General features: G+C 38.8%; 2 protein-coding genes across 4 annotated transcripts; one reads left to right on the forward strand and one right to left on the reverse strand.

Annotated features, from left to right (window-relative positions):
* Positions 1-201: 201 nt before the first annotated feature.
* On the reverse strand, positions 202-4,235 carry LOC113776222 (class V chitinase-like). 3 transcript variants are annotated; one of them, XM_027321335.1, is made up of 7 exons: positions 3,129-4,235; positions 2,568-2,693; positions 2,328-2,467; positions 1,839-2,049; positions 1,076-1,313; positions 838-988; positions 202-755 (listed from the first exon to the last, which is right to left on the reverse strand). In XM_027321335.1, exons 1-7 carry the CDS (start codon positions 4,216-4,218, stop codon positions 447-449), a joined length of 2,265 nt encoding a protein of 754 aa, XP_027177136.1. In that variant the 5' UTR covers positions 4,219-4,235; the 3' UTR covers positions 202-446. The 3 variants fall into 3 exon arrangements, with proteins under 3 accessions (XP_027177136.1, XP_027177137.1, XP_027177138.1); XM_027321336.1 differs by having other exon boundaries at positions 611-755; positions 957-988; XM_027321337.1 differs by having other exon boundaries at positions 681-787; positions 957-988.
* A 6,120-nt stretch (positions 4,236-10,355) lies between these two features.
* On the forward strand, positions 10,356-12,189 carry LOC113773690. Its single transcript, XM_027318313.1, has 3 exons — positions 10,356-10,677; positions 10,782-11,684; positions 11,816-12,189. Exons 1-3 carry the CDS (start codon positions 10,356-10,358, stop codon positions 12,187-12,189), a joined length of 1,599 nt encoding a protein of 532 aa, XP_027174114.1.
* The last annotated feature ends 12,286 nt before the right edge of the window (positions 12,190-24,475 follow it).

Raw genomic sequence — 24,475 nt, forward strand, 5'->3', positions numbered from 1 at the left:
CTCGAACCATTCTTGCTGCATTTCCTTTCAGTATCTTGTCTTGCTATCTGGATTCTAGAGGGTCTTGCCTCAGTCTTGATGTTTCTTGATTATGCAGAGGAAGACTTTCATTGAAATCCTTAATCAGTTGCAGTAAGATGCAAATGAGTATGATGTTATAATCTCGAGGACATTTGAGCTACAAAGTGCAAACACTTTCACTGGTTGAAATCCTTTTATTTGGAGTGGCTATCTTGGATGTTCTCTTCACTGGTTAAGGGGGTCATGGTTATGTTTATCAACAAAGTCAGTCAAATATACAGACAACTACCTTTATACACCTATAGAGATGTTTGGACCGTTGATTAATAATGTTAGCTAGTTAATGCCAGTATTAGGAATAAAAGAAAAAACAAGAAAGAAAATGAGTCCTGCAAATTTGGCCCTTCCCAGCAAAGGGTGAACTTTCATCGAGGCATAAGATCAGAAACCGTTGCCATATTAACTGAACAAAATTCCTCATCTGTTCTGAAATTTGTCTCTACATCTTTGTGTTCGTTGGTTGAAAATGCAGGCATCTTAGGAGTGGGCAGACTCTCATTCTCATTCTTCAGCATAGAGGAGACCTCTAACATGGATGGCCTATCTTCCCAATTTTCTTGGACACATAGCAGAGCTACTTGCATACACCTTAGAAGTTTGCATGGCGATTGATCATCATCAAGTGATGGATCCAGGAACTCCAAGGCACTGCCATCTTTCCACAGTTGGTATGCCTAAAAATGTCATTATTGCAGGTGTGTTGTCACTGATGAAGTAGAATAAAAATGACAATAAGAAGGTTATAATGCTACTTACAAATTCTAAAAGATTCAGATTCTTATGCATTCCGTATAGGCATGAGCTCCTCTTGCCACTTATGATTTGCAAAATCAGCACACCGAAGCTGTAAACATCATACTTTCTTGAATACATACCTCGTTTTACATACTCTGGAGGAACATAGCCGCTTGTTTTCCAGAAGCAAGAAGAAGAAAGTCAGTATGGTGAATGGTGATAAGAAGAATATAAATAACCAGAGTTATTGATTTCTTACTAGGTTCCAATAATCCTGCTTGTGTTTGCTTCATTTTCATCTTTTCTGAAAAGTTTAGCAATACCAAAATCTGATATTTTAGGCTTCAGCTCACTGTCAAGTAAGATGTTGCTAGCTTTCAGGTCTCTGTGAATTACTGTGTATGCTGAGTACTCCTGGAGATAGAGTAGACCTTGAGTGACCCCTTCAATTATAGCAAGCCGTTTCTCCCAATCCAGAAATAGCCGTCTGGTTGGATCTGCATCAAATGAATCCCAAATGCTTAGTAACATGCCAGTGGATTCTCAACACATAAGTCAGTTCCTCTGATGCTTTTTATGACCAAAAACCTATTAGTTGTTTGAAGAATGTAGGAAAAACAACTGTTCATGAAAGACGAGAAACACTCACGCAACGAAAAAATTGTCAAGCTACTGTTTCTATTTGTGGAGTGACCTCACATTTTTCCTCCAGGACATGAATGGTGATTTCTAAAGCATTGGGTGCTATTCATGAAGAGAAATGTGCAAAATCATGATATAATTCTCCAGCCATACTTGGTATATCGTAAAATATTGCCTAGTTAAAAGTTCCTGCATGTAGCTAGATACTCGATTTTTTATTCTCAATGCCTAACAAAAAGTTTGCTCACTCTAAGTAACATATTGGTGGTTGCACGGTTATGGCAATATGCAGGGCTATGATGGAGTAATGGATTCTGACGCCTCAAAGATTAATCCCTGTATGTTATGGAGTTAACAGAATTGTGTAAGAGTTGACAGACCATAGAGATAAAAGTCCAAGCTCTTGTTTGGCATGTAGTCATAGATGAGCATCTTTTCCTCCTTCTCCGTGCAAATTCCGATTAACCTCACTAGATTGACATGTTGTAGTTTTGCTGCTAGTGAAACCTCATTCTTGAACTCCTCTGATCCTTGTGTTGATGTGTTGGACAGTCTTTTAACTGCTATTTCTTGGCCATCCTTTAGTTTACCCTGGCAAAGTCACAGCCAAAATTAGTAATGAACTAAATGCCAACCTGTTTGAAGAATCCTTACCCTAAATTTAGCCCTATTGCTAATAGAAATTCTTCTTTTTTTTTTTGTTTGAACGGTTACCTTATTCCTTGAACATAAACATTACTTATTCCTTGAACATAAACATTATTTGTATTCTTTGCTTTAGTATTAGCATGACTGCGTATTCAGAGTACTTTTAATAAGCTACATGTTGCATCACAGTATGAACTTGTGGATGGAATATCTAATATAACCTTATAAACAGGTCCAAATCCTCCCTCGCCAAGCTTGTTCTCCTCTGAGAAATTCTTTGTGGCTGCTTTAATTTGAGAATAGCTGAATGCTTGCAGATGCGGTGATATAGATCTCTTGCCTGAATCTGTGATCTGTCTAACTGAAAGGAAATAATCACAGTATATCTAAAGTTTCTTTTCATTTTAAATCAAAATAAGGAGGAAGCTATATCAACTTATCTCAGGAAATAAGTTCGTTACCCTTTGATAGGATGAATTTTCTCTTTAGATAACATATTATTGCCACCAGGAGAAAGGTTATTGCACTTGCTGGCAGTAATGTAAACAGTAAGTGTTGCTTTTTCTGTTGATCTTCCGCTGCTTGAGCTGCGAATATTGCAGTAATCTATTAGCTAAGCGCCAGGACAAATACTCCATAGCTGTCTAACAAAAACAGGACATTTGCTCTCTTTGACATAAAATCCTAGTAGGATGATTATGAGCAAACATGGAAAGTATCACCTGTCTATCTGTTTTCCATAATCCTCATCCATTTAAAGTATCCAATGGAAAAATGTAGTCACATAGACAGATTTTTTTTTTTTTTTTGAATGAGGCCACAGAGACAAGTATTGGCACTTGCTTAACAGAACTTTCTAGAATTACCATATATTGGTTACAATATTTGAAACATTTGGGTTTAAGTTATGCATGATTTCAACATCTGCTATCTGAGGTTTAGCAGTTTAGCAGAAATACAAGGCACAAATGAGATTGGCTATACCATTACTTTGCAGATTGAGTAGATAAGACATGACTGACCTGCTCTGGATAGTACATCCTTTGTATCATCATTTGGAACTTGCCATATGCTGTAACCGAGAAGTCCCTTTTCCTTTGCATAAGAAACTTTAGTCTTGATAGCCTCTACATCGTCGAAGCCAATCCAAAATGATCCTATGGTGCAGTAGTTCACCACATAAGTGGAGTTGAAAACTGATGTTGCTCCATAACTTGTCATATACCACTTGATATACTTGTAGCTCATCGATCCATCTTTAGTTATGGCCAGACCTGCAGCTGGTGCACCTATTGCATTGTTCTTGGGGTCCAAAAGTGTCCATGCATAGCCGTGGTATGCCAAGCCAAGTACCAATTTGTTGGCTGGTAATCCTTTGCTTATCCAGTTCTTTATACCAAAATCAGTATTTAGCCTGCTCAGTGGATCATATAAAGCAGCATGTGCTCCGGTAAACTTGTCTTTTGAGGACATATGATAGTCATATGACCTGAGATGCACCCAGTCTAAGTTCTTTCGGATTGAGTCCACAGGGTAGGTCATTGAGTCCAACACAGGCGAATAGTAACCTGCCATTGTCAAGATCAACCGTGATGTACTGGACTCCAAATTGATGGCCCTTCGCCACTCATCGAGAAATGCCTCCATATTGGTCATGTTCTCAGGGGTGCTTGGAGTTGCTCCAAAAAGATCAATGCCTTGAAATCCATACGATCGTGCTTTTCGAATAGAGGATTCAATAAAGGATCTCCTGCTCGATGATTGGCTTGTCATTGAGAAAAATATAGAAGAGTTTGCTTCTCCGTGGTCGAAGGATTCTGCTACTCCACACCAGATGGACAAAAGTGTTACAACTGATGGATTTTTCTTCTTGACAATATCTGTGAAGGTGGATATATATGGCTCATCAGAAGGAGAAACATAAAGCTCATAGTTTGAAGAATTTATATGCACAAAGGCAGCAATAAGGTGAGTATATAGAGCTGAATTGATATCTGGGACAGGAAATTCACTGCCAGAATACCAATAACCGGATTTTATCCAAGTTTCTGCAGTTGAAAATTGTAGGAGAGGCAGAAATAGGAGGAAGAGTTTGGGGGTGAGCAACAACATGGCCAGGATATGACTTATCTGGCATTTGTCCAAGATCATATCCTGCCTATTTATTGCAAGTGCTTTGATCAACAATACGTGAACACATGGAATGTTGTGGAGGATTGGCTGGTGACGTTGATAGCAGCTTTTCTCTTTGTTTGTTCACAGAAAGTCGTCAAGAAGTGAAATAGCAGCCATGACCAGTTGGCAGATATTTTGGGGTGCTAGTCATTACAGTACAGCCCCCATTATCATTTCAAGAACCTCCTTTCCCTACTGGGTAGAAAAGCAACAAAAATCTAATCACAAATCAAAATACTAGCAAAAAGAATTGAATGCTACAATACGTTTCTCCCTAGAGGAATGGATTTGAGACAGGAATCTGAGCAAGATTTGTGTATTTGGTTGTACTAGCGTATCCTTGATAAGAAATAACACAATATTATTTAGTGTTCAATATGTTAATATTTGTTGTAGTTTTTTTTTTTTTTGTTTGGAAATAACAAATTATTATTGATTGACTGATACAATATTATTGTTGTAGAAGTGTCTAACTTATAACTAATTAAGAAATTTAATTTAACTATTTTATCTCGTTATGATGAGTTACTTGTGATCTTATGAATAAAACCTTAATCCAATCTATTTTCTCATAAACACCATCAACCCATCTCCATCATTATATGGTTTTGTTTTCTCCAGAGACTCCTGATGAAAGCAACAATCACAAGACACTTGGTAGTTGGTTCCAATATAACAATAGATTAAATTCTGGAATACAAGCTGAAGACGAAGAAATCTAAAAAGGAGGACGTCTAAAGCAGGAAATATCATGGGGGCCCTTTTGGGACTGGACTTGTTTGGTTGAAATTTTTATTCTTGCTTCAAGAGGACGTTTTCAATGTTCATAGGAGAGTTTTCACACAAGTCTTCGCCGTTTGATTTGGCTAACAAGAAATCCAATACTCAGATCAGACTCTGTGTTGAAGGTTGCCAATAAATTCTGCTGAATCAGGTAAAAGTCTTACTCATGAGGGCGAATTCATTAAACTCCGAAAAGCCAACTTAGGATCAAAATTTTATGTTGAATTGCTTTATAGTATATCTTTAATGAACTATTCCAAGAGTCAGCGGTATTTTTATACCAGAATATTCGATACCTCATTGTTTTAAGATGGTAATGTAGTTTTTTTTTGGTGTGTTGTACTGTGTTGTAAAATAGAAAGGTGATTGAGAAAAATAAGAAAAAAGTAATTAAAAAAACATGCAAGGAACAAAATATGTCGAATAATGAGAATGGCCCTCGTTTGGTTTTTAGCTAAATTATCGTATACTTCAATTGAGTTCGATTCATTAAGAATTCGTTCGAATTTGATTTGTTTACTAAGTAAAGTAAGGTTGGATAGCATTTTGTATTCGTTAAACTCTTAAATTTAACTTGGTTAATCCAACGGTGACAATGTATACACTGTCAGTATATATAAAATTTACTCATATCAAATATGTTAACAAATATATAATCTATTCGTGCTCGACTGGAGTTTGATTCGACAAAAGGACGTTCGAAAAAGTTTAATAAATAAACAAATCCAGGTTAAATAAAATTTCAACTCGTTTAAAATTAAAAAAAAAATTAAAACAAAAGTATCGGATGCTCTCCCAATCTATAGCTCCGATGTATACGATTGGGTTCCCTCTTGGTCTATTGAATCCTCCTAGTTATTTATCTTGCCATATAGTAAGTATTTATCTCGATTTGCTCAAAAAGAAAAAAAAAACTATTTATCCCGATTTTTCTGGACTCACATTTATCACATGGGTCTGAAGAGCTTCATGGGCTTTGGAATATTATAAGAAACCATGGTGGTCAAGTCTACGGTGGAAAGTTGATTTTTGTGGACGTAACCATGGTGGTCACGTCTTCGGTGGACTTTTCTGCCCACGGTAGACAGAAGCAATGCAAGGAGGCCAACTGTGTTCTGTGTAGGGCTGTAATCGAATCGAACTGCTCGCGAGTTGCTCGCGAGCAACTCGGTCAAAAGCTTGATTCGAACTCGGTTAAACTTAACCGAGTTCGAGTCGAGTTCGAGCAGCTCGATAAGGCTATCGAGTCGAGTTTGAGCATCCAGAAGCGATGCTCGAAGGCTCGACGAGCCTTATCGAGCATTTTAATTATAATTATTTAATATATTATTATTATAAAATTACCCTTATACCCAAAAGAATTGTCGAATTTACGAAATGTTTCAAGTCATATAAAAATTTTAAAAGGGCAATAATGTCTTTTCGCTAAAAAATTATCAAAAAAATGTAATTTAATAAATCGAGCTCAACCGAGCTCGATAAGGCTCGCATGGACTCGAGCCCATGCGAGTCGAGTTCGAGTACTGCGAGCAAGCTTCGAGCTCGAGCTCGAGCTCCAATAATGCTACTCGTTCGAGTTCGAGCTCGAGCTCGAGCACCCTATCTGTATGTCGAGTCGAGCTCTCGAGCTCGAGTATGGCGATACTCGAGCTCGACTCGACTCGATTACAACCCTAGTTCTGTGGGACGCACGAAGACAAACAGCAAAAAGATGCACCGGCACCGGAGAAAGCCGGCCCTGCATCGGTGAAATAATACAATACGTTTGAAATCACAATAAAAGTCCTCTTAAAAATTTGTTCATCATCTAATGTACAATACTTATATTTGATAAATTAAAATAGTTAATTAAATATTTTATTATAATATGAACAACTATATATGTCATTGAATTGATTGAATAATATTTTTCTTTTTTTTTTGGACATTTCAACTAGTTGTCAATTAAGTTTCAATTGAAATAAAGATTTTATGATTGTTTAAATTATTCAACAAAATTATCAATTTCAGATGAACGTAAATATAAATACATTAAATTGTATTATTGAAACATTTGATTTAATATGAAGGAAAGACAAGAAGAAACAGCAAGAAATTTTTTAAAAAATTCTTATGAATCCTTCATGTTGATAATCACCTTTACTTCTTTATGTAATCACAATGTCTAACCATGCAACAATTTGTGTTATACTGTTTAGAATTAAAGTTACTATATATTCAAATTAAAATTCTCTTTTTTCCACTAATTTTTTAAAATATATGATTCATGTGTTGTCATTTGTTTGTAATTAATTAAACGAAGAGATGCTCTTTAGGTTAAATGATAGTGTTTTGACAATGTGTAGTACTTTTAACGATTTTTATGAGATTTGAGAACACATTTCTTATGCATTTATTCTAATTCACATTTTATTTCATTTGAAATATAATTATTTAAAATATAAGGGACCATATTGATTAAATTTTCAAATATTAGGGACCAAAAAAATATAATTCGAACTTGATTTTGACTGTTAGATATTGTAGTTTTCTATTAGTTGTCCTAAATTTGTCTAACAAAACAAATTTTGGAACCATATTTATTTTAGTCGAAATATCATCAACTAATTTAACTCATAGACCAAATATTGAGGGACCAAAATTGCACATCTCCCTTTATTTTAATCATTGTTTGAGTTCCCAACTCTTCTTTTTATATTTACGCTTCAATTATTTCAAATATCAAACTCAATTAAAAAGAAAAACTACTACAACATTTGCTTTGACATGTATAAAATTCACTAACTAACGTTGAAAATTTCACCAATTTTTTGTTACAACAATCTTATCTATTATTTTCGTGCCTTTTTTTCCACGTTTCTTTGACACTCACTTTTTCGTTCTTCCCCTTTAATTGGGACCTGCATTTCAGCTAGTGTTCACAAAATATTTTCTAAGTACTGGGCATTAGATGATGAACAAAATTTTAAGAGGGTTTTTATTGTGATTTTAAAATATATTGCATTATTTCATCCACTCAAAATCGGCTTTCTCCAGTACCCCGGTGCATCTTTTTGCTGTTTGTCAATATGCGTCCCCACAGAACACAGTTGGCCTCCTTGCATTGCTTCAGCCTACCATGGGCAGAAAAGTGAACTTTCCACCGCAGACGTAACCGCAATGGTCTAGGAACCTTATTCCTGAAATTCAAATTCAGTTTCTTCTACCATTGAACAAAGTTTCACCAGTATCCAAGATGAACATGGCTATATTGCCAAGTTGGAATTCTCAAATTGGTCTAAAAACTTGTGAATCGTATTCTAGTTTGCCTCTTTTAAGTTTGGTCTCTTTTAGATTGAAGTGAACGGTGATGGTTTTCTAAAAGGTGGATATCTGTCGTTAAACTAACTTCTTATGTTTTATACCTGATTTATCCAATAACTATCACAACATCAAATGATAATGGTGGTAATGTTGGTTTAGCTATGATAAGATAGAAAGCTACAAATGGCAAACGAAATGCTACTTTGATTCGTATCCTTCGGTATACCATTTGGCTTGCCAACCACTACTGGATGCTAGACCTGCCCAGATGATTGTTTTCATGAAAGGCTTTACCCTCCTACCTTTTTTTTTTTCATAAGTTTTAAGCTTGTGATTTCACCTGAAATTTGCATCGCTTTCCTGGAAAATAGAAGCGTAAACATGATTGCTATGGATTGATCATTTTAACACTATTATAGTGTTTTCTAGCATTCTATGGTACCCTTGCTAGCACCGATTTACCACTTTTTAATGCACATAAAATGCTTGTTCGATTGCTTTAGTGGCTGAATTTTGTGGATGTATCAATACCCATCTTATATTGTATGTAAAGCTTCGATCTTGAAACTTCTTGAACATCAATGGGTACTTGTTTATTGGCTTTACTCGTACAACCACTAGAAATTCATCGTGCTACCAACTAATAGAATCAAATATTCAGATTGTCCCTTTTTCTCTTTTGTTTTTCTTTTCTCCTGTTTGTCATGCTGTCTTCTAATTGTCCTTTTGTTTATGGCAGTTTCTTGAAGTTCTCCTATCAGAAGTGATGGTACTACTTATTGGCGTGTAATTAGAAATGTAGTATAAACCGGCCACACAGTTTTACACTTTGGTCGTCCTCCGTGTGTGCTTCACGTGTCATTTAGTTGTTATTGGTGTTTTTTGCTGCTCTTTTTTTTTCCCTCCTCCTTCGGCTAAAGAAAGGTCCCTCTGCTTTGGAATTGAGCACGCATCATTGCGCTTTTTATTTATATGTGTGCAAACGGCGGATTCCTCATCTCGTTACCTCATAACCAACAGACTTTTTTTGAAAGGCGGCTGCATTGTCATCATTGCTATCGTTTATATTTATTACAAATTTATTCCGCTGGCATGCTCTGTGTTTGTAACGGTTGTTTGCTGTGGCTGCAAGCTAAAAATTTCTTTAGATTCCAGCACTCCTCTTCACAGTTTCTCGTGCATTCTCTTCCCTGCTTTTCATTGCTTCTCTTCCCGTCTTTTGTTACCGCCGATGGAACCCTGCCTTTTCATCTCCGCTGGCATGCTCTCTATTGGTCGCGGAGGTTTACTCTACCTTCAACCTACTAATTTCTTTGATTTCCAACACTTTTCTTGCCAGCTTCTCGTGCTCCTCTTCTCTGTTTTTCATAGCTTCTCTTCCCTCCACCCGCGTCCTTATTATCCCCCCCTTCGGTCCTTCTTTTTGTACCTCTTTGTTGGCATCTTATTTGTCTTCTCTTTGCCAGTCTAGCTTGTTTTCTTGCACTCTCTATTTAACTTGCGTCCATCTGACCCCTATTCCTGTCTGCTTTGCTCACGCTCCCCTCATCATCAGCGTTGTTGTTTCTGCTACTACTCCACCAACAACAAGGTACCTGTTCTGTTCTTCTTTTCGCTTCTCTTTCAGCTTTTTTTTCCCCTTCTTTCCCACCCCGTTTGAATCTTGCATGCCTTTTTTGCTTGGCTAGCTTTGCTGTTAATATTGCTTTTCTCTTCTTTCTTTGTTCTACATTCCTTCCTCTTTTTTTTTTGGCCTCTCCCTTTCCATTCCATACATATACTATTGCCTTGTGTGCGTGCCTTTTTTATTTTTACCTTAGCTTCTTCGCTGCCTTGTGTTCCTCCTTAACAAAAACATTCTTCGTCCGCTGTTGCTTGCCCTTGCCTTGATCGTGGTTTCGTAAGCAAACATTGGGAAGCTTATCTGTCTTCCAAGGCTATTTTGTTTTGAAGTCGCTTCCATTGTTTGCTTAGCCGTTTCCAGCTCCATGGATAGAAATTCTATCCGTCGCAAACGCTACCTTGAAATGCCACCACACCTGAAAGATGCCCTTTTGCGCCGTCGTCGGGATGCTTACGCTGCGAAGAAGAGCAGGCTGCTCCCTTCTGTCTCGGCCTGTGGCCATCAGCCTGTTGTCGCCTCTCAGGGTTCCCTCCCCCTCCCGCTAGACGCAAACTTGCTTATTCCTGTCCCGTCCGGCCAGCATTCGCATGGTGCGCCTGTTGTTTCTCACGTTGTCCAGCTTTGTGACACATCAGCTTCCGTGCCTACACGCCCTGCTTCGTCATCTGCGACACTGCCCGACGCAGGTTGTCCATTACTTCCTCATTTTCTTACGCTAACATATTGCCGCTTGTTCTTTTACCTCCCATAATATCCTCCTTTCTTGATTGCATGCATTATGTCCCTGTAGCTTCTGTTTCGGGCCAATCTGCCAACCGAAAACGGCGCGCTCCTTCTCGGCTACAAAAGATAGCTGCGGAAACCTTGCTATTGCCATCCGGTCCCGATTGCCACCACTGTGGTGCTAAGAGGTTTCATTTGGAACCTCCAAACTTTTGCTGCTCGGGTGGGGAGGTCGCGCTTGTTGGCACGTCCATGCCTTACGACCTCATGCGTTTGTTTACTGGTGACGATGAAGAATGTGAACACTTTAGGCGAAACGTTCGCACTTATAATAACAACGTCGCTTTCACCACTTTTGCTACCAAGTACGACCGGGAATTGACCAAAAATCATTTTGGTGTTTACACATTTCGTTTGCAGGGCCAGGTCTACCACTTTTTGAATAGCTTGGTCTCGCCCGGCGATACGGCTTTCGGCATTCAGTTGTACTTCTTCGACATTGATTCCGAACTTGCGCAAAGAGTCGGTGGCTCTCCCAAATTACGTGAATCTACTCTTCGCCTTCTCATGCGTGTTTTGTCGGACAACCCGTATGCTAGGTTTTTAAGAAATCTGCGGTCCGTCCCAGACCTAGACAGGCACAAAATCATCCTAAACTGCAATCCAACACTTGATCAGCGTGTATACAATCTGCCGTCTGCTTCACAGGTTGCGGCAATATGGACAGAAACTGATGTTGTTGACGACACTCATGATAGGTCTGCTCACATCCAAGTATACAGCCATTCAGATACAGGCTACACAATCAAGCATTATTACGCTTGTTATGATAGTTTGCAGTATCCTTTGTTATTTTCACACGGTGAATCTGGCTGGTGCCATGGGATCCAGCGCACTCAGGTTAGGCCTGCTCCCCAAAATCGTGGTTCTTCTGGCAACGACACTGTGATCGATCCATCCTCTGTCACCAGTGCTTCCGAATTAGTTCGCCTTGAACAGAGAGATAGGTTTTGCTTTTTCTCAAACAACCCTTATTTAATCTTCTACCTTTTTTACAGCCTATTTGTTATTACTTACCTGCACTTTCTCTATGCTTTTCAGCCGCTACTTTGGGTAAAGAGGAGAAAAGCACTGTTACTGCAAGGGAATATTATTGCTATAAGTTGCAGATGCGAGACGGCGATAGGAGTATGCTGTTGCACGCCCTTCGCCTGCTGCAGCAGTACTCTGTTGATGTCTACGTCAAAATTAAGACGTCTAGGCTTGATTTTCACAGGAAAAAACAAAAAGAACTTCGCACAGAGGCGCTTAAGGGTGTGCTGGATAGTGTTTCTGCTGGGGATGTATCTGGCTCCAAGGTTGGCCGTAGAGTCATCTTGCCTGCTTCTTTTATCGGAGGTCCGCGAGATATGAGACGTCGCTATCTCGATGCCATGGCTCTGGTGCAAAAATATGGCAAGCTTGATATTTTTTGACCATGACATGCAACCCAATGTGGAAAGAAATACAGAAAAATTTGCGGTATAAAGAAAAACCCCAAGATAGGCCAGACTTGCTTTCGAGAGTTTTCAGAGCAAAGTTTGAGGTGCTGAAAGCCGAGCTTTTGAACAAGAAGATATTTGGCGAAGTTGCCGCTTGTGTCTACGTGATTGAGTTCCAGAAACGCGGTTTCCCGCACGCGCATCTATTGTTGATTTTAAAACCTCAGTTTAAGCCTCTCAATCCAGAGGCTTATGATAACATTGTTTCTGCTGAATTGCCTGATTCTGTTAGGCATCCTCATTTATTCTCTCTTGTTGTGAAGCATATGATCCATGGACCCTGTGGTTCGATGAATCCAAAAAGCCCCTGCATGCGAGATGCCAAATGCAAAAACCATTACCCTAGAGCTTTCTGTCATCAGACTACCCATGCTGATGATAGCTACCCTTCTTACCGAAGGCGTGACGATGGTAAACGGGTTAAGGTCAGGAGATATGATTTGGATAATCGGTGGATCATTCCGTACAGTCCTTATCTTTTGTCTTTGTTTGACTGCCACATGAATGTGGAAATTTGTTCAACTATCAAGTTAGTTAAATACCTATACAAGTACATATTCAAGGGCCATGATGTTGTCAACTTTCATATAGTAACTCAGGATACTCCTCATGATGTTGATGAAATTGCAGAATTCCAGCGGGGTAGATGGGTTTTCCCCTCCCCCGAGGCTTTGTGGCGCATCTATGCCTTCCGCTTGAATGAGATGACCCCGGCTGTTTACACGCTCCAGGTCCATCTACCTGATCAGCAATACATCTCTTTCGCTAAAAATGCTGATCTATACAGCTTTTAGAGCAGGTTGACTTCTCAAGGACCATGCTAACAGAATTCTTCAAGATGAACGGTACGGACCCAGAAGCTCGAACCCTCAAATATTTGTATAGACAATTCCCTACGCACTTTGTATGGACGCCCTCGTCACGCACATGGTCGACAAGAAGCAGGCGAAAGGTCATAGGTAGATTGGTCACTGTGAGCCCAAATAAAGGTGATAGATACTACTTGAGGCTGCTCCTATCGCATGTTCGTGGTCCTAAATCATTCGATGACTTACTGACAGTTGATGCTCGTAAGCTAGACTCATTTAGAGATGCATCGTTGTAGCTTGGCTTACTAGACTCTGATTCATATATTGAGGACATACTTGAGGAGGCTGCTGGATTTCAAATGCCATCTTCACTTAGGTTCTTATTTGCTACCCTGCTTTTACATTGCGCTCCAACAAATCCTAGGTTTCTTTGGGAAAGGTTTGAGCCAGATATGTTAAGAGATTTTCAGCATGCATCTTTGTGCGGTGAACATTCTGCTGCTGAAATAAAGAGAAGGGTTTTACTGGACATCAATAGAGCCCTGGAACAGATGGGGAGGCATATTTATGATTACCATATTATTCAGGGTGATTTTTCTCTTTATACCCATGACTTTGTAACAAGGGAAGTCCAGAGCGAGCGGAATGCTGAAGTCACACCAGAAGATTTGCTGACCACATCCAAGTTGAATACAGAACAAAAACATGCATACTTTTTAATCATGCATGCAATTTTCTCTTCGAAAGGTCAGGCTTATTTCATCGATGGCCCGGGAGGGACGGGCAAGACATTTTTATACCGTTCCCTCCTTGCTACACTAAGGTCACAGGGACACGTTGCACTTGCTGTTGCAACTTCGGGAGTTGCAGTCTCTATTCTACTTGATGGCCGGACTGCTCACTCTAGATTCAAAATACCATTGGATTTTTCAGTTACCAAAACTTGCCAACTGAGCAAACAGAGTAGCACGGCCAGGCTGATTATTGACTGTAAGTTGATCCTCTGGGATGAGGCATCCATGGCGAAAAGGGATACTATAGAGGCTTTTGATGCTTTACTAAAGGATATAATGGCGACGGACAAGCCATTTGGGGGCAAGGCTGTGGTTTTTGGGGGTGATTTTCGCCAAACGCTCCCTGTTGTTCCAGGCGCCGCAAAAGAACAGCTAATTAGGTCAAGCCTTGTTAGTTCTTTGCTATGGCCTCAAATGGACAGAGTGAAGCTGACAATGAACATGCGGGCATTCTCGGATCCTTCATTTGCGGCCTTTTTGCTCAGAGTTGGTGAAGGCCGAGAACCCATGGATGCTGATAATCAGATATGTCTTCCAAGCAACATTGTCATTCCATACTTTGGTCCAGAGGTCTCTTTAAACAGGTTTTACTTTATTTCCCCCTCGATCGTTTCGATTTTAAATTTTTATATTGCTCTGTACTTTTCTTTATTGTGTTGATAATATTAAATCTGCATGAACAGGCTCATTACCTGTGTTTTTCCAGATCTGAATGCCTATTCAGATGATCCTTATAAATTTATCAATCGATGTATTTTGACCCCCAAGAATACTTGTGTTGATGAGCTGAATGATATGATTTTTGAGAGCTTTCCTGGACAGCTCCATGTCTACACCAGTTCAGACAAAACCACTGATCAGAAACATCAAAGGGATTATGAAGATTTTCTAAACTCGCAGAATCCAAAGGGCCTGCCTCCGCACAAACTATTACTCAAAGAAAATTGTCCACTTATACTTCTATGGAATCTAAACCCAACAGAAGGTTTGTGCAATGGTACGAGGCTTATTTGTAGGCAGCTGCTCCGCAACAGTATCTGTGCTGAAATTGTTCTGGGTCAGCACAAGGGAAAACAGATATTTATTCCCAGGATTCCATTGCAGACTTCAGACAACGAAAGAAATGGAATCCCTTTCATAAGAACACAATTTCCAGTGCGTTTATGTTTTGCAATGACTATCAATAGATCGCAGGGCCAAACTCTTTATTACGTTGGCATTATTTGCGAGAACCGGTCTTTTCACATGACCAGTTGTATGTTGCACTCTCAAGGGCTAGAACAGCAAGTGCATTGAAAATTCTTATACTCCCTGGAACTTTTGATGGCGTCAAGACGGACTGCAAAACTAGAAATGTTGTCTTTAATGAAATTTTGTAGTTGACTAGCTAGCTATAATGTTTGTCAGGTCAACACAGTATGGTTAATTATATTTTTGAAGTACCTCTGTGGACAAATTTTTTGGTCTAAACTGCATGTGCATTTAGCTCAAATCTGTCATTAATAAGTGCTATAGATGATTTCTACTTCTTATCTTGTTGTAGGATGGATAGCATAGTTCCTATCAAAGATGTTCCGTTTGGAATGAATAGATGGACTTCGAAGATCATTGTTCAGGAGAGACAACATATTACTTCATCAATGGACACACCAACAAAGAAGCAAAAGTTCGTCTTTGTCGATGCAGAGGTATTCCCTACTGCTTGATTTCTTCAATGGTTGACTGTTTCATGAGATGTTGCTTAAAAAACGTCATTATCTTCCACCGTTTTGCTGTTTACTTTGAAAGGGGTCAAAGGTTGAAGGAATTCTGTTCAATGCTGATATTCCTATCATGAGTCCAAAAATTGAAGTTTATAAGAAATATCTCATTTCCAATGCTGAGGTTAGAAAGATCCCAGATGCGTTTAGGACTCCAGAATTAGCCGCGCAGTGGGTTATCACCACTTGAACTATAGTTGAGGAGGTTGCTGACGATGAAGACATCATTCCTTCAACATTTAACTGCATCAAATTCGCAGATTTGGCACAATTTATGGATCAAAAGATAAATCAGTTGGTCAGTATTTCGCTCTTTCTTGCTTTACCTTTATGCTACTCTGTTTGTTTGATTGGTATTCTCTGCCATTGACCACTAGACATTTTGGGAATTGTCGTTACTGCCTTGGTGAAAAAGCTCATCAATCGAAAAGAGAAGGATTCGTATGTCCAGAAGTTTGTCATTGTTAATGAAAAGTAAGGTGTCGATTTCTGTCATTTTCTTTCTAACCATACTACTACTCTATACTTACGTCTACTCATGCAAGTTGACAATTTTTCTATTTGAGCCAGCTTCCAAACAATTATGCTGTCTATGTGGGATGCCTTCATTGAAAATGAGGGTGCACAGATCACAACAGATCTTCAAAACTATCCTGTTCTTATTGGAAGAAGGTTGAAGGTCCAGAATTACAATTGTAGTTAAATCATTATTTTCAGACATTTCTGCAGCTTTACTGATGCTCATCTTTGCTTTAGCAGCTACCAATGTGGCCATTTCTTTTTTCTCTTTTTATACATAGGAGTCTCTCTCACTACGTGGTTCAACTCGGCCATTCTTATCGATCCACCTGTGCAAGAAGCGAGAGCCCTAAAGAATTGGTTATGCTATTGCATGTTTACAGCATTCTTATATCGTAAAAGCGTGCCAGTCAACTTGCTCACTCATTGCTGACGTTGGTTGTTTGCAGGGCAATGAGAAACAGTAAGCAGCTTGCTAACATTGTTGATCAGAGAGCGTACAGCAAGTTCAATCCTGATATTTCTTTTCGAGCAGATCAAATGATTACTGATATTATAAATATCACACCAAACCAGAGAGTAATGACTTTCTTCCTGTCACAAAAATCTGCCAACCTGTTCAATGAGCGTGTTGTTTATTCATTTAACTAATGTTTTGCAGGCCGTCTGGGTAAAAGTCTCATTCTCTTTTGAAAATATCTTTCAAAGGCTTTGGTACATGGCCTATGAGAAGTGTTTCCGCTCTACGAGTGCAGATCATGGAGTTATATTCATGTGCAATACTTGCAACAAAAAATACAAAGCTGCACCAAGGTCAGCTTCGTTACCTTTCATTATTTATAGTTTTCACTATAGCTTCTGCTATTTTTTGTGTCTTATAGTTTTTACTATAACTTCAGATATCGCATTGATGTTGACCTGGCTAATCAAAGTGGAACTATAACTGCTACGCTATTTGGTGATTTGGCAGAAAAGCTATTGACATTTACTGCTGTTGAAGCAATGGAACACTTCAACCAGGTTTGGAAATGCATAATATGGAACTTCCATTACGAATGTGGAACTGTTGACATCTCTGCTATATACAAGTCTTATTTACAATCAGTCAAGACCTAACTTTGCCTTGGAAATGCAGAATATCGAACTTCCGTTGGGAAAGTTGCACCAACAGCTGAAAACTAAAAAATTCTTAGCCCATGTCAAGCCTGTGCAGACTCCTCTAGCAAATGGAAAGCGCCGCTATACAATGCAGCACTATGAAGAAATCTTTGATGGAGCTCATTCAGTCCCAACTGTGGAAGAAGAAAGCTCTTTTCCAAAAACTAAGCTTTCTCTCATTGACAAATTCAACAATTGTGATGATGCACAGGAAACCACCTCACCGAATTCTGAAGCCAGCAAAAACAAAAAAGCCAGGCAAAATTAGGGGAAAAAAAAGCTGGTATAGCTAAGGCGGCTTTTGCTCACATTTTTCCTCTCTGCTAGGTGGTTGCCACCAGAGTTATCCAAACTCATTTTATCAGCAGGTTTTTGATAGTCTTGCGGCCTGTATTAATTAACTAGCTATGTATTTTTACAATTATGCTCGTCAAACTGATTACTGAAATGCATTATGCTGTGGAAGCAAATTTGGTATTTTTCCCTCATCATGCCTTGTTTGTTACTGCGAATAGCCACCATGGCATATACGTAGTTGTTACTTGCTTTGGCCACAAAATCTATCGAAACGGGATCATTTGACCAGTTTTCCTTTAAATGCTAAAATATGAGCCTTACAACCACAAGTTCAAAAGTGTCTTTCCATTTTTTTTAATGCATATTCAAACCTTCGCTTCTTCATACTTAATGCGATACGACAGCTTTGAAAGCACTCCAGCTTTTGTGAAGTTCTAAGAAATCAAAGCGCTATTGCCATGGCCATTGTGATTATCAAAGACTTCTTTTATACTAATATGACAAGTCATGCAACCCATAGTGCCATTAATTACTCTGTTAGTTTCAAAGTTTTCAGGCATGCTTTGCCTACATTCACTAATGAACCTGCCAATATTAATTGAAACACTTAATATTAACACATTAACTACAAATAGTTCCCCAACCAACTAATCAGGTCTCCCAGGCTACGAATGCGTTCTTGTACATAATATATAAATGAACCGTGCCATGAAGAATATGAACTTATGAATCTCATACAAATGGAGGAGCTGGAGAGTGTTGGCTCTTCCAGTTTGTTAGCCAAAGATAGAGCTGCAAAGGGATGCTGGTTCTTATTTAGATTTACTAAGCCTGAACAGGTACTAAGAAGTTTTAGCATTTTGCTGCTATTAGCATACCGTGCCATCTCATGCAGCTTATATTTACATATACACTGCAGATATTGCCTATTCCATTTCAAGCCCTTCTAATCAAACACCAATGTAGACAGCTAACTATAAGAGAAGGGTACAGAACTTGGATTATCAAGCTTTAGCGACAGTCATTCACTGAAGGATGGCAAGAGTTTTGCCACAGCAACATCATTAAGGAAAATTACTTTTTCTTGCTTCGACATTCTGGTCACCTAATCTTCGATGTCATCCATTTTTGTGAGGACAAAAAACAAGTATACATGCCATGGACAGATCCTCTGCCTAATATGCTGCATTCCCAGCTGTCCCCAGAGTTCGGAAGTTGAGGGCTAAACATTTTTTTTCTGTATCAGCCATTTTTTTTTAAAAATTTGCTTCTCTCATGCGAGTGTCCTTTACTTCCAGGTGATGAGAAGCAGAAAATGCTACGCCAGCGAGTGTCATCATCCATGAGGCCTGATTTCGTACAAACCTTAACTGAAGGCGTGTGTTTCTATCAGTTCATTGACAAACTGAATCGGCATAATATTGTAAGTTTAATATATAGATTTATTCAATTTTTTACATCTATATCCCACAACACTCTTAGCTCTTGGCCCATGCAGAGCTAGAAAGTCCCGAGGTTTGTTGCTCAGTTTGTCCATAGCACAAAGACTCCTTCGATTACTCTGAGGACTGGAAACAAAACAATAACTGTTTCAATGCGTGGAAGGCAATTTACGGACAACTGGAACATCTTTGTGGCAGAGCACCAACTACAGTTTCAAGAAGTTTTGGTCTTTGTTCCTGAATCCATTACTACCTACACTGTTATAATTTTTGATAGACACGGTGCAGAAAAACATTTCCCATGGTATGACAGCTTTTATGTGTATTCTACCATGGGAGATGCCACAACTTAGTTTTATCCTAATGACTTTTCTAATGCACATGTAAGTTTGAAATCTCCATGTATTCCTTTGTTGTCCATTTTCTCCGTGTATGTTTCTGGTGCACATCATGCATTTCCCTTTAAATAAAAGTTGCGTATTTTACACCTATCCTTACAAATTTATTCCTTATTCATGAATGCACTTTATATAGCACCCTTTACGCTCTTTCCTATGGCATGAATCATTGACATAATCTCTTCAATTAATTCGATTCAAAAAATCATAGCTCAATTTTAAACACTGATTGCATAACAACAAATGCTGTCTACCTTTTGATCCTGGGCATATATACAATTTTCCACCGTGCGAAAGCACGGTGATCATCTCCTAGTTCCCTTTTATCCCTCTTCCTCTTTTGTTAGTAGTTATATGTGATTTCATAGCTACAACAACAAAGAGTGTACTTGAGATAGGTGAACTATGTCATTACATATTTTTCAGTAAATGTTGAGTTTGACTACAAGCTCTTTGCTTTTTAGTACGAGAAATAGTTTGCATAAGAGACCAACCAACTATATTAAAGCAGAGTTTGCTTGCATTGACATTCCAATTGCGAATAAGTATTGCAGAATGTCATGGAAACACACTTACACAGGCATATCTTGTTGATTGTGTGGCATTATATTTTACCTTTTTCGTGTATACTTAATCTAAATATGATATTCTAACATCCTCTATTTGCTAGTTCTGTTCTATTACTGCAGACAAGGCATATTTTGTACTAACTAAATTTGGCCCTATAAGTTGCAGAAACCATTTCTAACTATCATTCTTGTTCAGAGTGCAATTACAATAACATAGAGAGATAGATTCCCTTCTATCAATCCTGGAGTTGCCTTTATAAACACAGACAAGGAACATTTCGTACTTGTAATCCTGAAGAATTAGAAGTTGCAAAAAAGATTCTATCATTTTTTAAAAGTGCATAGTTGATTGCACGCTGTCAATTATGTTAAAAACAGATTCATACAATTCAAGATAAACAGACTAATATTAATCTCCCCCCACCTCCTCTCTCTCTCCGTCTAATCTCTCGCTCTCCCTGGACACGTTTAATCCAATCTGCATTACCTCAATTACAAACAAAGCTAAGTCCTCAACCAGCACAAACCACAAAATACCAAAGAAAATCAGAAAAAACAGCAATACAGAGCAAACAATACAAGATCTATTCCTTCAATATTGGGTTATCTTACAGACCTGGATAGTTCCAATGGCCCGTTACATTGATGATTTACAGCACATTGTACACTCCCTATGGCCACCATGCTCATCCCTCGAGAGAATTTTTTTTTCCAGGTGGCTTTTTTTATTATTTTTTTGAGTTTTTTTTTCCTTGGGTTTTTTGTTTGGGGGAGGGGGGGGTGGGTGTGTTGTTGTGATGCACCAAATAAGAAAGTGAATCGCCCCAAAATATCCAGCTTGCAATTCCTGAAACAACAACCTCAAAGATCTTGGACTCCCAAGTGTAAAGACAACCATCCAAGGAATATAAATGCAAATACACAGGTCAACAAAACCCAAAGAAATGGCAAATGCCATCAGCTGGTTCGCAAATAATCACAACAGATTCCCATATAACAGGCATAGAAGTAAAAATAGCAAAACGCACTAAGCAATTGTTCACACTAATAAGTTCTAAGCACACCCAAAAAAAAAAAAAAAAAAAAAACCCCCCCACTTAAGATAAACGTAAATGCTTCAAAGCTTTCAGATCTACAGACCCATGTGTTCTGGCACAAAATATCAAGTGAACTTCCATACAAAGAGAAGAAGAAAACCATTTTGACAGATGGCACTATCTACCTCAATCATCAAAGTGCTGCAGCATAACAAGTGCACGGAAGTGTAGAATCTTTGTTGACTTACAATTCGAAGGAATAGATGGGATACCAAATAAAGCCATCTTTTGTATGGAAGTTCCTTGTTACTGTTGCAGCTCATTCATTTGTCTTTGTCAACCACTAGAAATCAATTTAGCAATATAAGAATGAATGACGCAACAGCCAAATTGAAGCTGTACAAAGAATAACCGTGAACGAATAATACAATTTGTTCTTTCACCTTCTGCATCAGACACGCCCAAATTTCAACCCCAAAAAGAAAAAATGAATGTCATCCAGGTCAAGGCATCGAACAAATATGCTCAAACGAATAACTCAACCTATTCTCTAGGGCTTCTGTTATATATATATATATACATATAGAGTAAATCTTTCCTACACTGACGGTGTATACACTATCATCGTTAGATTCATGACATGTGTGCAAAAGTTGAATTTCAAATTCAAATTATGCATAGTTGTCAATCATCCAACTCTGATAGTGTATACACTGTTAGTGTAGGAAAGATTAATCCATATATATAATGCAGCATATTTTATACGCCAATAAATGTAAGTAATATACAAGGAGGTGAGATTGCGAAATGGCTCAGGAACAAGATGTCGAGTTGAAGTATCAAATAACACAATGATTAACGCGCAAAGGTGAACTGATCAATGTATCAGCCCACTATATCTGCTTTTGAACAAGTCACCTAGGAAGGCTCTGTTTTGTCAGGCGCTGACCAGAACAAAACTGAAATTGTCAAAGGGAGGCTTCCCTTCTCAACCTTAACTGGATCAGCGAAATAGTGTAATACCAAAAATTCAATCAATAACGCAAGTTCAGAATCCATCCTCAATCCTTCTGGATCATGAAGCAAACTCCAAGACTATATATATGACACAATCCAAAGGAAATAAAACCCCACAAAAAACAAGAAACCGTTGGCTATAACAGTTTCATCAAAAGCTCCATTTTCTATATATTGGAAACCACAAGAGAATTAGCCAGAAACAAAAACAAAATGGGATCAGCCACCATGAAAGCTGCTAGTAGTAGCATTTTTTGCACTTGTCTCTTTTCCATGATCATCAGCTTCAGCTCTAGCTATGCTAGCCCTTCATACTCCTCATGGAATCTTTCTTAACTTACAATATGAAGGAACAGATGGGACGCACAATAGAGCCATTCTCTGTTGCATTACAAGTCCTTGTACTTACCAATGCACAACTCAGAGCTCCATCTCCCCCTCTTTCTGAAAGCAGCTTGAAAGTGACAATTGTCAGATCTTCGGCCTGTCCTTCTGTTTCGTATTCAAAAAGCATTACAGCAAAGTAATCATTTCCTAAATCAACAAGATCAACAGGTACTCCATTTGGTATGCCATCCAATATAAGTGGCATATGTACCACTTTCTCATCACAAATTTGATAGGCACAGACAGGAGGATGGAAGGCAGACATAATGCACAACAAGATATTGTCTTTATATAGGATGGCTTTTTCTCAAAAAGAAATGGAGGACCGCAACCATCTAGGTGTCGCACATAACGTTCGGGAGGTTGAATCGGGAAATCAGAAAATAACTCGCAAGCCTCCCACTCCCACTGCACAGTGTCAAAAGCACACGCGTATTCCCCAGTCGAAACACACAACCTTGAACCAATCACTACATATGAATAGAAGCCCCTAAACCTATTGGAGTAACTACCTTTTTTGAGAAAAGGAGGAATCGGCAGATCAGCCCACCTATCCTCTGAAGGATAATAAACCTCAAAGCCGATGTCAATTATATCAGGAGATCCATAGCTGGGCCGGGGACCAGATAGAACATAGATGCGACCATCAATTTCCTCTATAAGAGGGAAATACTTTGCCCCATGCATTGGACACTTAATCTCTGCTCGAGAGTTTTCTAGAGGAGTTGAGAGAGAGATGCAACTGAACTCTCGGGGCAACCTTCCTGGCTCATACAAGTGCCTCTCGTCATCATCGGCCTTCACACCACCAACAGCATAGACCAAACCTCCAGTATGAATCAAACTCATAGCAAAGTAATTTGGGGTGCATGCCTCAGATGCATCCTTTATCTCACGCCAGACAAACTCCTCTTTCGGTTTAAGCCTGCTTGAAGAATGGTGAATCAATTTCCGAATTGGAAAAGACTTGAAAGAATAAACCATTGGATCCGCATAACCATCCACTTGCGTTAAGCACACCACGAGGTTTCCTGTTGTTTTCCTTTCATGCTTTCCAAAAATACAGCTGAAGGACAGTCTCCCAATTCTCCCTTTCTCTGTTGTTCGCGACATGCTTAATCTGAGCAAAAGAAATCAATTTAGCAACAGAAGAATGAGTGACGCAACAGCCAAATTGAAGCTGTACAAAAGAATAACCGTGAATGAAAAACCAAAAAACGAATAATACAATTTGTTCTTTCACTTTCTGCATCAGACGCCCAAATTTCAACCCCAAAAAGAAAAAATGAATGTCATCCAGGTCAAGGCATCGAACAAATATGCTCACACAGGAAGGCCAGCAGTTGCACAAATCTAAGAAGATCTTGTCATGAAGTCAATTAAAGGCGTGAAGTCAGAAGGAGGGTAGGCGTGAAATCGGAAGAAGAAACAAGCAAAGCGTGATTCCAAAAACCACGCTTTGCTGGGAATTAGTTCTGCAACAAATGCACAAGAAGACAACAGAAGCTCAGCAACAAACTTTCAAATGGATGAAACAGATTCTCAGCCACTTGGCCACGTGGGCGAATATGATTGGAAGGTTTGGAAGTTAGTTATTAGCTGATAGTTTATATAGGGATCGGGTGAATGTAATAGGGGGCAGAATTCTTGTGTAATTTCAACAGAATTGAGCTGAACCTCATTCTGATTCCCTTTTTTCCCAAATTCCTTCATTTCTGTTCACCTTCTCAACTTTCCCGCCCTTTTCTGTAATTCTTCATTCATCAATAAAATAACTTCTGAGTTATCTTCCAGCTTACCCCCATTGTTTAATTGATTGTTTATCAAGTTTGTTTACCAATTTCTGTTATCACATTGGCAATTCCTTATAGCTCAGTCTGGCCCCATGACAGATCTAGATGAAACAACTCTCCCTAACTCTAATAACTCCCTCTTGGACGAAAATATCATTTATCATTTAGCAGTTGCGATTTGCAAGATAAGGATCTTAAAGTCCGGTAAGATCTCAAATAAAAAGGAAAAAAAATAAAAAC

This window comes from Coffea eugenioides, chromosome 6 (genome assembly GCF_003713205.1).
Source record: "Coffea eugenioides isolate CCC68of chromosome 6, Ceug_1.0, whole genome shotgun sequence".
NCBI classification, from domain to species: Eukaryota; Viridiplantae; Streptophyta; class Magnoliopsida; order Gentianales; family Rubiaceae; genus Coffea; species Coffea eugenioides.

Excerpts from the sequence above, each read along its gene's own strand:
- LOC113776222 (XM_027321335.1), bottom strand. The coding sequence starts at position 4,218 with ATGTTGTTGCTCACCCCCAAACTCTTCCTCCTATTTCTGCCTCTCCTA. Across the intron at positions 2,050-2,327 it reads GATTTGGACCTGTTTATAAG|GGTAAACTAAAGGATGGCCA; the intron begins GTTATATTAGAT and ends TGACTTTGCCAG. Across the intron at positions 756-837 it reads ATCTGAATCTTTTAGAATTT|GCATACCAACTGTGGAAAGA; the intron begins GTAAGTAGCATT and ends TGACATTTTTAG.
- LOC113773690 (XM_027318313.1), top strand. The coding sequence starts at position 10,356 with ATGGATAGAAATTCTATCCGTCGCAAACGCTACCTTGAAATGCCACCA. Across the intron at positions 10,678-10,781 it reads TGCGACACTGCCCGACGCAG|CTTCTGTTTCGGGCCAATCT; the intron begins GTTGTCCATTAC and ends ATGTCCCTGTAG. Across the intron at positions 11,685-11,815 it reads CGATCCATCCTCTGTCACCA|CCGCTACTTTGGGTAAAGAG; the intron begins GTGCTTCCGAAT and ends TATGCTTTTCAG.